Source organism: Parasteatoda tepidariorum, chromosome 4, assembly GCF_982258835.1.
Source record: "Parasteatoda tepidariorum strain Cologne lab strain chromosome 4, Ptep-v5.0, whole genome shotgun sequence".
NCBI lineage: Eukaryota > Metazoa > Arthropoda > Arachnida > Araneae > Theridiidae > Parasteatoda > Parasteatoda tepidariorum.
The window spans coordinates 11,128,873-11,141,764 of record NC_141758.1 but is presented as its reverse complement, the minus strand read 5'-3'; the positions used below and the strand labels follow the sequence as shown (position 1 = coordinate 11,141,764).

Genomic DNA, 12,892 nt, shown 5'->3' with positions numbered 1-12,892 from the left:
GTTATACTCTGCATTTTCATATTTATAGACTTTAAATTTAAAAAACAAAGTAAAGAAAGTGCTGCAGCCATAAAATAGCTGAAAAAAATACAAAAGCAAATAATTTATTTTCTTTTTTTCTGCAGAGCAAGAAAAGTATTCTAAAGATACTTTTCTTGCTTTGAAAGGAAAGAAATACTCCTGATTTTCTGTTGTCATTTTGGAATTTAAAAAAAATTCGCCAATGACTGATTTGCTTCAGCTAGAATTTTAAATTGATAAAAATAATTAAAAAAATTCTGAAACCACAGTTTAAAAGACTATTAGCTCTAGAAATGTTTTATTTCATTTTTTGAAAAAACACCATAATTTTTAAAAAACGTGATAAAAAAATTATATTTTTATAAAATATGACCGTGAGTAGGGATTTTGTTAGAAATTCAGATATTTGGAAATTGGGGGGGGGGGATTCCATTTTAAAAATTAGACCAATTCAGCAACCTAAAGCCATGATTTTTTTGAAAAAAATTGTTTTTTTTTTTTTTAATTTTTTTATTTCCAATGGCAAGGCAAAAATAAAAATAAATGAACAGGAACAGAAGTAAAGATGACACAACAATAAATGGAAAAAAAAAAAGTTAAAATAATGATTTTTCATGACTAATTTTGTTCCATACCGAAATTCATGACTTTCCAGGAGTGCGGATACCCTGTATATTGCATTAAAATATTCCTTGAAAAATTATAATAAAATACCTCTTCTGCGAAGTCTAACTATGACCGTGACTAAAACTAGGCAAATAATTGGAATTGCCAGAAGAGCAAGTACAATTAGAGACGTCTCAAAACTAGTCGAGTCTTCATCCTCCGAAAGAGTTTTGTTTCCGAAGGCTTTGTCCTGCATGCCTGATAGTGGTACGTGGCTGTGGGGGGAGATTTTTGCATGAGTTGTTTTTGGATCTGTTTCAGGTACATCAAGGACTTTTTTAGACGACTTGTGATAAGCTGAAATGAAAAATAAAATAATTTAAACAAAATTAAAATTTGAAATTGTATTGAACAAAAATACCTGAAGATCAAAGAGAAAGAACGGTTTTGGTTCAAGAAAACTGATTCTGACAAAACATGAGTTTCAAGGCAGACAAGAAGGTTTTTTCCCACAATATGGTCCTATTTCACTATGTAACAATTCTTGAGTAAAATTGGTTTTCTACTTAATAGATTCATTCCTCAGAATTTAAGAATCCCCGAAATACACCACATGGTTACCTTATCGTCATTTTGTGAAAAATGAAGATAAACCTTTCTTCTTTCCTTTTAATAAACAAAAAATAAAAAAATCTTTTTACAAAATTTTTAATTAACTTTAATTTTTCAAAAAATTTAATAAACATTAATTAAATGTTTAAACCTCAATAGACCAATGCTGCTATTTAAGTCGCATAGCACTTTTACTTACTAGGTCAAATACTGAGCAAATGATGGTTAAAATAATTTTATCATTTTATTACACCTCTTGTCTTTGTCCTTGCAATTAGTTCACTTATAATTAATTAACCATTATAATTAATCACAACAATAACACCTGTTGGGAAGTAAATTTGAAATATTTTTGTGCAGTTAAGTGTTAATAATGTGAACACATTGGAAAAAATAATTTCTTCCATGCAGAGAAAACCAAAACTATTATTGTTTAAATAGTATAAAGGGTATAAAGCATGAGTAAAAAGTTTAATTCAATTTTAAAAATTTATTATTAAAAACATTAGTTTTTAAATTACATAAAACATTCTAAAATAATGTTAAGGTTACACTAAAAACTGCTGATAAGATATAAGAACATAGAAAAATTTTAAAAAAAGTTAAAGTTCAAATACCTCGAATAAATTTCCACACAAGATTTGGACCAATCTCACAAACAAATGCTTCATCTCCATTAGGTAAAATAGCTAAATCATGAGGCCTTGTAAACGTCTAAAGAAATTTTTTACAAGAATATAACGATAAAGAAAAATTATAAAACTTCTTATTCTAAGATGTTGCATAAATATCTAAATGGCATATATTAACTAATTTGAACAACCTGCTTTCCTCAAATGAAGAGAATTAATTTAACTTTTATAAAGAAAAATTATATAAGTTTCCTAATCACACAAAACAAGATCACTTAAGAATTCCAGAAGACATAACTGAAAAAAGTTTAGATGAAAAAGTTAAAAAAAAAAAAAAAAACCAAAAAAACAAATATACTATCACAAAAATCTGGCGTAAAGATATCATTTTACAGATATATATATACATATATATATATATAAGTAATATCATTTTATATCTATAGATGGTGGATGGTTATGTTTAATCAAGTTGGAATAAGTAAGGCGAGAGATTGTATGGGATTCGATACAACTAGTTCAGCAATCGAGCACTCTCAAAAATTTGTACCATGTGCTTATTTGTGAATAAAAATATGTTGCATAAATATCTAATTTATGGCATATATTAACTAATTTGAATAACCTGCTTTCCTCAAACGCAGAGAATACAAAATTATATAAAATAAATTATTCTATTATTTTTAAAACCCACTTTTTTTGAAATCATCTGGAAATGTTTCATAAGAATTTCAAATTGAACATTAAAAAAAAATTATAATTTCAACTAATTTTGTCTTTGTTCAATGTTTAAACTATTAATTTTATTGAAAAGCCAATAACAATTTAGTATAACGTTTAAATAAAATAAAAGTTACATAAAGAAGGTATACAAAACTTTTTCACAAAAATAGTTCAGAAAAAAATACAAATAGTTTCCGACATTTCCAAATACCCGTACAATTTCCTAATAGAAAAAATACAAATAGCTTCTGTAACTCAATACCATGACCTAAAGTTTCAGTCAAAATAATTTGAAAGCATATTTAATAACCAAGAAGTTCTTAATTTTGTGTGGATCATTGTTTATGTTTAAATTTACTAAAAATGGTAAGTAGAACAATTATATAATTTAATTTCAGTCTTAATTAAAATTAAGACCTTTTAAAGGTTTTATTAGAAAAATAAAGCCTTTTTAGGTACCCTTAAAAGCATATTTAAAGGAATCTTTAGATAATAAATGTATAATTTAATTTCAGTATTAAATAAAATTAAGGCCTTGTAAAGATTTCATCAGAAAAATAAAACCTTTATAGGACCCCTAAAAGCATATTTAAAGGAATCTTAAGAAACTTTTTAAGCTAGTCAAAGCTGTTCATGAATGAATTTAAAAAAATTATTTATGCTGACTTATCCTAAATAAGCTCAAAAGATATTTTTTTTTTATCAAAAAATAATTTGAAAAGGTAAAAAATAAAATTAAAGATTGATTTTCCCCTTCAAAAACTACTTTGTTGGAAATAAAAGTTTAATTTATTAATCAATAGGTGCGTTATTTAAGTAGTAAAATCTATTTATTTGAAGACAATTTAATTAGATTAATTTCTGTGTTCTATGGCCTCTTATTGAATAAAAATTTCATTTTCCCTTTTAAACTAATCACAATTTTTTATTTCTGAAAGGGAAAAGTCTCCTTTACATTTTACAATATAAATTATGTTATTGACTCAATTAATATAACATACATATACTGGGACATTTCTTATCACATACTCTTTCTTTATTACTTAATAAATAATTTCACCTTTTTCTAGTTTCATTTGTTAAATTTAAAGTGTGACATATAATTTATCTATGTAAAGAACTCCCCCAGCCATTCACCTGGAGTAGTGACTATGGTTACGAGGTTTAACTATTTCAAGTCATTTTTAAAGACACGTTTTGGCTAGGGCCGGCAAGAGAAAGGGAATCAGGAGGGAAAGATGCTCCCCTCTTTGAAATGAGCTATTTCTTGTTTCCATAGCAGCAGACAACCTTAGACTTCGTGGCGAGGGAAGTTTTTTCTATAGACAAACTATGGCTAGGAAAAAAATGCACCTTAGAAACAATAAATAGAAGGTATTACATAACCCCCACCCAGAGTTAATATTTCTAGAATCCTAGTTAAAATCTAAAGTACATGTTAGGGGTAAGAAATTAATATGCGTGTGGAAAAAAAGGAACACTGAAGTCGATTGAATTCCTAATGAAGAAAACAAGACTAAAAATCTGTTCGTTCTCTGTTTGATTGAGGAGGAAAACAAACTATCACTTCACCACGTGATGTTGAAGATGCAGTGATTTGAGATATTTAGATGTTTTTCTTTTTCTTTGATTAAACACTAATCCCTCCCCCGTATTTGATTCCAATTTCGTATCTTTTTTTCACATAAATATTACAAGCATATATTTATTAAGAGCAGTGATAACAGAATTTCCGGCATTTACAAACTTACTCCAGATCTGGGTGCAAACACATTCAATAACTTTTGATCCGTTACATTGAATACAAAAGCTCTCACTAAGTGATCTTTGTAAACAGCTTCTCCGCACACTGCTACTAGTAATCCTGAAATGAAATAATTTGCTCCTAAGCATATTAAAAACTTGTTTTTGAAATATATGTCTTTATTTAAGAATACATTACAGTCAAACCCACTTAATTGAATATCAGATTTTGGAAAAATCTGCTAGTACAAAAAAAAAAAAATGGAACTAATGTTTTACATAAACAAATGTGAAACTTTCTCATTTAAATGTATATTTATTTTTGCCGCGCTTAATTGCATAAAAAATTAATATTGCTTTAAAACTAAACTCAGTGGCACGACAGCCCATAGAGGGCCAAAGTCTACTGTTCTCATCTCAGTTTTCTTGACCTTGAGCTCTGGGGTGCAGGAGCAGATGTGCCGGTCAGGAGGTCAGCTAAACACAGAACTCTCAGTGTTTAGTTCTCAAGCATGCTCGGTACTCATTTATCGACCCACTGAAGGGATCAAAGGCTGAGTCAACCTTGCCCGACCCGAGAATTGAACCCAAAAGTGCTACCACTCAGCTACCGGGCATTATTGTTTTAAAGGACTGTTTAATCAGCTACAAAGTTTCAGCTTTCAATTAAGAAAATGAGAATACAATATGTGGTCACTTCAATAGGAACTTTCCAGCTAATATGCCATTTCCTGCTAAATATGCCCCCCTCCTTAAGAAAAAGACATAATTTAAAAATAAATTAAATCTTGTTAGCAGTTATGTAGAAAACAAAAGGGATTTTTGCATTTTTTGACGCACTTCACTCACAATTTATAATATTTAAAATGACGGAAATAGGACAAATGTTCAATTAAATGTGTGGGAAAAGAGTCTTTAATTACTTTTTTTAAATGAAACAAATAGTATGATACTTTTCATTACCTTTAATATATTTATACATAAATTTAAATGTTATTTATGTGTATGATACAGCTCCAATTATAATTGTTTATTCATTTAAAGTGGGTTACCTTCAAATAATTCGATAAATAATATACAATTCATTATACCATACAATTTCATAATAAATTTTGCAAAAACATAGCATTTCAGATTGAGTAACGTACTCAATCTGAAATACTATGCTTGCTTATAACTGAATAACCTGCTTATTTTAGAGCAGTTGGCTGGAACCAATGATATTTCTTTAAGGGAGGCTGACTGCATTATATGAATAGCGTTTATAAAACTTTAATAGCATTAGATAAATATTTTAGTTAAAATAAAACATTTGTTTAAAATTAAATTTATAAAATATAAATTTTAAAAAATAGTGTAAAATATTTTCAATTAAAAAAATATTTTACAGAGTTAAATTTACACAAATAAATATGTATTTTAATAGAATTAAACTTACACAAATAAATAAATACAATAAAATCTCAATTGTCTGAACCTCTTTTGTCTGAATACTTCTTAAAATGAATTTTATTTTGAGAGCTTCTTCTTCTCTTTTGTCAAGTGCACTTTCCATTTTTTATATTTATCTTCTTTTTCACTTATATGCAGTCTAAATTTTAACTCGACAAAAAAAATTTTTTTTTAAGAGATTTAAATGCAATGCACACAAGATGCAATACTGATACATTGCTTTATTTGCAATCTCATAAGTTCCACACCCCAGGATCGGAGGCCTAAACAAGGAAATGGTGAGAAACTCTAAAAAAATAATAATAATGTGGACCACAAGTAACCTCTTGGTCTTATTTAAATGCAAGAGAAGCAGGTTTTCATATTTTCAGAATGGAAAAAATTAAACAATGCCTTTTACTTCTATGTACCAAATATTTTCATTATTTGAAATGGGTCTTTTAAATACATAATCAAAAGCATTACTGTATTTATATTACTGTATTTTCCATTTAGAGTTCGGAAGAATTTACTTACGTACACAGTTAATAAACCATGCAGTTTCCTTCACTTACAATTACTAATTTGCGAGGTACAAGTATATATTTTTATTTTAAAAAATGATTGTAAACTAAATTTTAAACTGCTTCCTTCAATCTGCAAAACATAGTTCAAGAATTTAAGCTTTTTTATATTATAAACAAAATATTGATAAAGCTTTAAATGCTTTATAAGATATTTATGATAAAAATCATACAAATATTACGTCACCTTTTTCAGCAGAATATGCTATGGAGTAAAGAGTACCACCAAACTCTTCTCTCTGAATCTGGAACCTAAATCTTCCCGTAACCATGGTGAAGCATTGAATCCTGCCATTTTCTCTATCAGCTACACAGGTCAGGTCTCTATCTTCCAAGAGGATTACTTTGTGAGGAATCCTGAAGCTGCCAACGGGAGGATTTCCTGTTAGGCGGGAAAAAAGCTCTAAGAAAAAGTATTCAAACATTAATTTGAGATAAAAATATGTCACAGTGCTCTTATATACTGAGTGCTCTATTATACTGACTTAAACAGGAATAAAACTACCCCGTTTAAGTCAACATGGCTTTCTGGTACATGGATGTCAATAGCACTTGGTACACACATTGCATGTATCATAAGAGAAAGAAAAATGCAATAAAAAAAATTCACATTTTGAATTTGGGATGGTGCTTTGTATTCTTGCACCATGCCGTTACAAAAGAATGAACTGAAAGAAATGATTGCAAAATTCAAGGAAATTAAGGATGAGGCGAGTTTTACAGAGGGCTAAGAAAGCGGCTTAAATGAAATTAGAACTGAAAGCAAGCTATTTCTGCAACAGAGCCAGAAGCCCTTCATGCCACATTTTAACCACATATTACATGTTTTGAACATGTGTTAGACAAAAACGGAATGATCATTGAATATAAACTATGATTAAATGAGGTGTTCTGTTTCCAATTTATTCTTTATTTTTAGCCTTTTTCTCAGCAGGATCTACATACGTTAATATTTAAACTAAGTTTTTTTTTATTCCATATTTTTTCAACATTGTTCACATTATATATATATACACACCAAGTTTCATTGACATTCCTCATTTTGAAATTCTAAATAGGATGTGCAAAACAAACAAATATTAGAAAGAAAAAAATACTAAATGCAAAACTTGACTAAAAACTAAAAAAAAGGAAAAAAAAGAAATTTTTTACACATAGATTTATTTAATTTTTTTTTTACCCAGCTCATTTTTCTAGAAATTAATATGGCATTACGAAGGACATGTTACTTTTGCACGTAACCTGTGACATTATTCCACAAAGAGTAATTCATGTTGATTAATTACGAATATGTCAAAGATTTTAAAATAAGTTAAGCTTCTGCAATAGATATAAAAAAGCTATAAGATCTACATATATTTTCCTAGAAGAAGCTTAACAAAAATTTCAAATATTCTATATATATTAAGCACATCTGTGGCGATTTTAAGAAGATTTAATCTAAAATTAAGATAGGTACATAGAGTTAACGAAATATTTGGAAATTCTACTATTTATGCATGTCTTATTCGCAGTCTTTAAAAGCACATAACTCAATTGAAGAAAAAAACAAGCAGTTCTAATCATTTTTCTAAAATGACTTTTGATATCATAATCTTTATTCCAAAATTCATTAAATTTCAGAAATTTTTTTATAAATTAGTTAGTTTTTATGGAAGTAAAACAATAAGTTCATGCATGTAAAAGCAGTTTTTACCTTTTAAAATTTTTGAAACCAATCAAAAATGTTACAAATTAAATTACAATAAAGATTATTTTAACAAAAATTGTTAAAAATGAAAGTAAATATATACAAGAAGAGTAATTTTAACAAAAAATATTAAAACTTCTTGATTTTTTAAAAAAAAATTATGTGTTTTAAAATAATAAAAAAATGTGCTTTCAATTAATATCAACTCAAAAAATATACTTGTAAAGGGTGGAATTGTCCGTTAGTTTTCAACAAATCACACATTGCGAGCAAATTGATAATTAAGGAACTGCTAATAAAGATACTGCTGAGTAAATATCTGTCATGTGCCTCAAATTATATTTAAGAATTTTCTCTCATAATCTATTCTCATCTAACAGTTCGGGCTTTTTTAGGGGAAAAAAATTAAACTTTTGAAATACTTTTTTTAACTCACTTAATCATATAAATCAAAAATTCACTTAATCATTTAAATCAAACTAGAAAAGCCTTTTGAGAGAACTATTTTCTTCATATTTAAATTTTTACTTGAAATTAAAACCAAATTATTAAGGTTCTAATGCAATTTTTTAACATGATTTTTATGAAATTTACTATCCATTACAACTTTAACGCCATGCATACTATGCATATTTAAAATAGTATAAGAATGTAAGGAAAACAAAATTGATAAACAGAATATATATCCGAACGAAAAATAAGTGATCGAAGAAAAATTAGTATATCATACGAAAAAATAATAATTTATGAAAATAAAAGATGTCTATTAAAAAAAATATATATTCTGAAAAAAAAATTAGAAATTAAACTCACTTTCAAAGACATTATCTTGTTTTCCCCACTGACTTGAGTATTTACCATCTGCAGAAAATCTCACTATTCTAGAATTGCAATACCTACGTAAAATAGTAATTACAAATTATTATTAAATATTTGCACAACCAAACAACTAATTTTGTATAAATATTCAGAACAGTAAGAATTTAGTTTATGGAGCAGTTAAAAATTCTAATATAGTTGTTTCTTTAATAACATGACTGACAATATGCTATTATAAAGCATTGTTTTCCATGGGTATTAGGCATTTGAACTTATTTTTGAATGATATATGTCACAAGATACATAATACAGTTATCTAACATTTTTAAATACAACTCTCCTTCAACATTAGAGTTTACAATTTATTCGAGTAATCCCTGACATAAACAATTCTTTTAAAATTATTTAAAATGTTACAAAAATGACCGTATTAGATATCTCAACTTACACGCTCAAAAATAGTCATTATAAGATATGCCATTATTCATATTAGGATATAATTTAATTTTGAATTTACGCAATATACATAATATGGTTAACAAACACTTTTAGATGCAACACTCCCCAGACATAAGAGTTTGCTATTTATTCAAGTATTCCCTGACAAAAATCAGTTTTTTTTAATTGCTTTAAATATTACAAAAAAGGTCACATTAGATATCTCAACTTACAATCTCAAAAATGATGATATTATCACAAACGGGTTGGTCGCTATGGCCTCCGGCCCCGCGCCAACCAACCAAAATCCCCATAGTGATATTTTTCCTTCACTTGTTGCTGAGGGTGGCAACGGGTGAAGGAGAGGGGGCCATGTGTTTTAAAATGTAACCAAGTAGTGTGTTTTTTTAGAAGGGAGAAACTATCTCCTATAATTGTACGATATATAAATTGTGTTTTAACATTTTTAATTAAGTCTTATAACTGAAGCTATTAAAAGTGTTATAATATTAGATATCTTATTATTCCTATTAGACATAACTTAATTTTGAATGATTTATTGCGTGAATATATATAATACAGTTAACAAATATTTTTAGATACAACACTTTCCAGACATTACAGTTTGTTATTTATTCAAGTACTTCTGAACAAAAAAAAGTTTTTTTAATTGCTTAAAATACTCTTTTAGGGACTTTAAATGTGCATTTTAGCAAATTTCTCGAGTAAATTCCCTCGTAAATAAAATAGACTTAAATAAATAAACTAGACTATGGATTAAAAAATTATGAATTGAGATATATTAAATAAATTTAAAGGTAAGAATTTGCTATAAAGATTATATGTAACTAGTAATAAAAATATTAAGTAATATTAACTACGTAATAATACATTAATCTATTTTTTAAACATAAAATCTAAGTAAGTGTGACCACAAAGACTCCTCTCTAATTTTTGTAACCAGTGTAAAATTTTTAAAATTTTTTTTGCTACTGTTACTATATGATTACTTTTCAAATTATCTATTTTTCAAAATTAGTAAAAGTATTAAGACAATCAATAGATAATGTACTGCAGCTCTTTATCAAATCAATAAAATAAATATTTTGGATTAAACACTACAAATTATTTTTTGGTTAGAATGTTAAACCTATTATTGTAAGACAAAGATAAGTTGAAATCTAAAAGGAATGCTATATAGTCTCATTTATAAATAAATATTTTAAATTGATTTACTATTTTTTAAGTAAAAAATTATAATAAAGATTTTGTATAAAAACCACAAAACTCCAGGCCCAAATTTTGTAACCCTCTAAAATAGGCTTTTTAAAAAAAAATTATGCTAAGCATACTTATTTACTTACCCGTCAGCTACATAAATATCTCCATTTTTGCTTACAGCAACACTAGCAGGTTTGCAGAAATGGTCTTTGTCATCCCCAGGTATAAACCTTTCACCTAAAGTAAGTACTGGCTTTTTAAGATCATCAGCAGAAAAATGGAAAACCTAAATAAATAAAACAATCTTTTTTATTAAATGTAAAGAAAATTTGCAAGATTTATTTCCATTTTCTTATGCAAAAAATATTCTGAAATAAAATACTTTACACATCAAAACTGACAAGGAATAAAATATTTATTAAATATTAAACTTCAGTTACAAAATTTTTTTCTGGAACCAGATTATTTGAAAATTAATCCTAAAATGTTAGGCACTGTAAAGATAACAAATCCAATTTTGCTGAAGTTGCTAAATCTAAGTTAATATTGGTAATGAACAACGAGAAAAATATAAAATCTCATTTACTTATTACTAAATATCACTTTATTATTAAGTAAAATTTTTTTTTGAATTGCATTTCAAAAAAAGAAGCTTTAAATTTTGAAACTCTTAGCTTTCCTAATGTAACTCAAACATGCTCTTTCAATTCGTATCTTTCATAACCCTTTGATTGATATATGATTGTAGGTGGCTTCTGCAACTCAATTGTAACATTAGGTTGCTATCGAAGTTAAAGGGCTGACCATCAAAAAAGCTTTTCCATTTCAGCAGGTTATAAGGGCTATATTCCATTTTAGCCAATGGAAAAATATGTGTTTCCTTAACTATTTGTCGAAGGAGAATTTTTAAGACAGACTTTCTAATTACAAATACCTCCTAAAAATTCATAATTAATCAAACAATGTCATTCATTTTTAGAAAAAGATAAATAAACAAACATGAATTAAAAGTGACTAATAATAAAATTCAATTTATAGTTATGAATTTCCATCCTGAAATATTTTTAAAATGTAAATAAGAAATTCAAAACATTTGCATCTCTTTTAAACTAGTATCATAAAAATTGTCAGACTGCTTAAAGACAAAATTTTAACCAAATTTTTATCCACCTATCCCCTGACTTCTTTTCGGCAGAATGTCAACCACCATCATTTAAATGAGTACATACATCTGCTTTGGGATTCGCCAGAAACAGTTAAATCGAACTTAGCCATTGAAGTTAAACATTCCTACTGGTCACATAACTAATAGTTTGATCAAAAATTTCCCCCCTTCCCTTGCATAAGAGCCTAAATTAATTTATATGTAGAAGTCGGTACACATAAAACTTTTACATAGACGTAGTATTATAAAGATCAAAGAGAAACTAAAGTACTGAACAAGGTAATAGAATACAAAAAACCACCATCATTTAAATGAGTACATCTGCTTTGGGATTCGCCAGAAACAGTTAAATCGAACTTAGCCATTGAAGTTAAACATTCCTACTGGTCACATAACTAATAGTTTGATCAAAAATTTCCCCCCTTCCCTTGCATAAGAGCCTAAATTAATTTATATGTAGAAGTCAGTACACATAAAACTTTTACATAGACGTAGTATTATAAAGATCAAAGAGAAACTAAAGTACTGAACAAGGTAATAGAATACAAAATCTCACTTGATGCAAAGCAACATCTGTCAGCCAAAAACTTCCATCAGAATGTATATAAAGACCATGGGGCATGTAAAATCTGAACACAAAGTAAAACAATGAACATCTTAATAATAACAAATCAAAAGGATAAGTAATTAAATAAAAAAAGGGCAACATACAACTCATTTCCCCATTCCTTAAGTAACAATCCAGTGGCAGATTCGATGTGAACAATGGTGGGTGTTTTGATAGGACCATCTTGAATTGGTCTATAATTGTGATACACGTCAAATGATCTGAAAATAAATTGAGTTGGGATGAAATCCAAAATATAATATATTTTACTTAATAACTTGAATAAGTGATCATTTCGACAACAATAAAAAAATAACTGGATAATTTAAAAAGGTCATCCAGTGATATTAAAAAAGGTTAGATTAGTTAGTTAAGGTTAGTTAGTTAAAAAAGTTAAAAATTTGTTTTCATTTGCATTCTATTACAGAAAACCTACAAAACTTTAACCTCATTTTGACATATGAAGATTTAAGTTATATTTTAGCACTAATTGCAAAATAACAGCTTTGTAGAATTTAGCTACCTGTGATCTGAACCAGTTCCCATTCTGTACAATATTCCAGTTTTGGTATACAATAAAACATTGATTGAACATTTCTT

At 27.4% G+C, this 12,892-nt stretch overlaps 1 protein-coding gene across 1 annotated transcript in view; it reads right to left on the bottom strand.

Moving 5' to 3' along the window:
• Positions 1-12,892, bottom strand: part of LOC107454309 (peptidyl-glycine alpha-amidating monooxygenase B) — an 84,915-nt gene that overhangs the window by 5,616 nt on the left and 66,407 nt on the right. Inside the window, exons 15-22 of the mRNA XM_087160660.1 lie at positions 12,397-12,513; positions 12,242-12,314; positions 10,664-10,806; positions 8,856-8,938; positions 6,540-6,734; positions 4,346-4,458; positions 1,857-1,953; positions 736-984 (exon numbers count right to left, since the gene is read on the bottom strand). Coding sequence (XP_087016786.1) covers positions 736-984; positions 1,857-1,953; positions 4,346-4,458; positions 6,540-6,734; positions 8,856-8,938; positions 10,664-10,806; positions 12,242-12,314; positions 12,397-12,513 — 1,070 coding nt within the window. The remainder of the gene's footprint in view (positions 1-735; positions 985-1,856; positions 1,954-4,345; positions 4,459-6,539; positions 6,735-8,855; positions 8,939-10,663; positions 10,807-12,241; positions 12,315-12,396; positions 12,514-12,892) is intronic.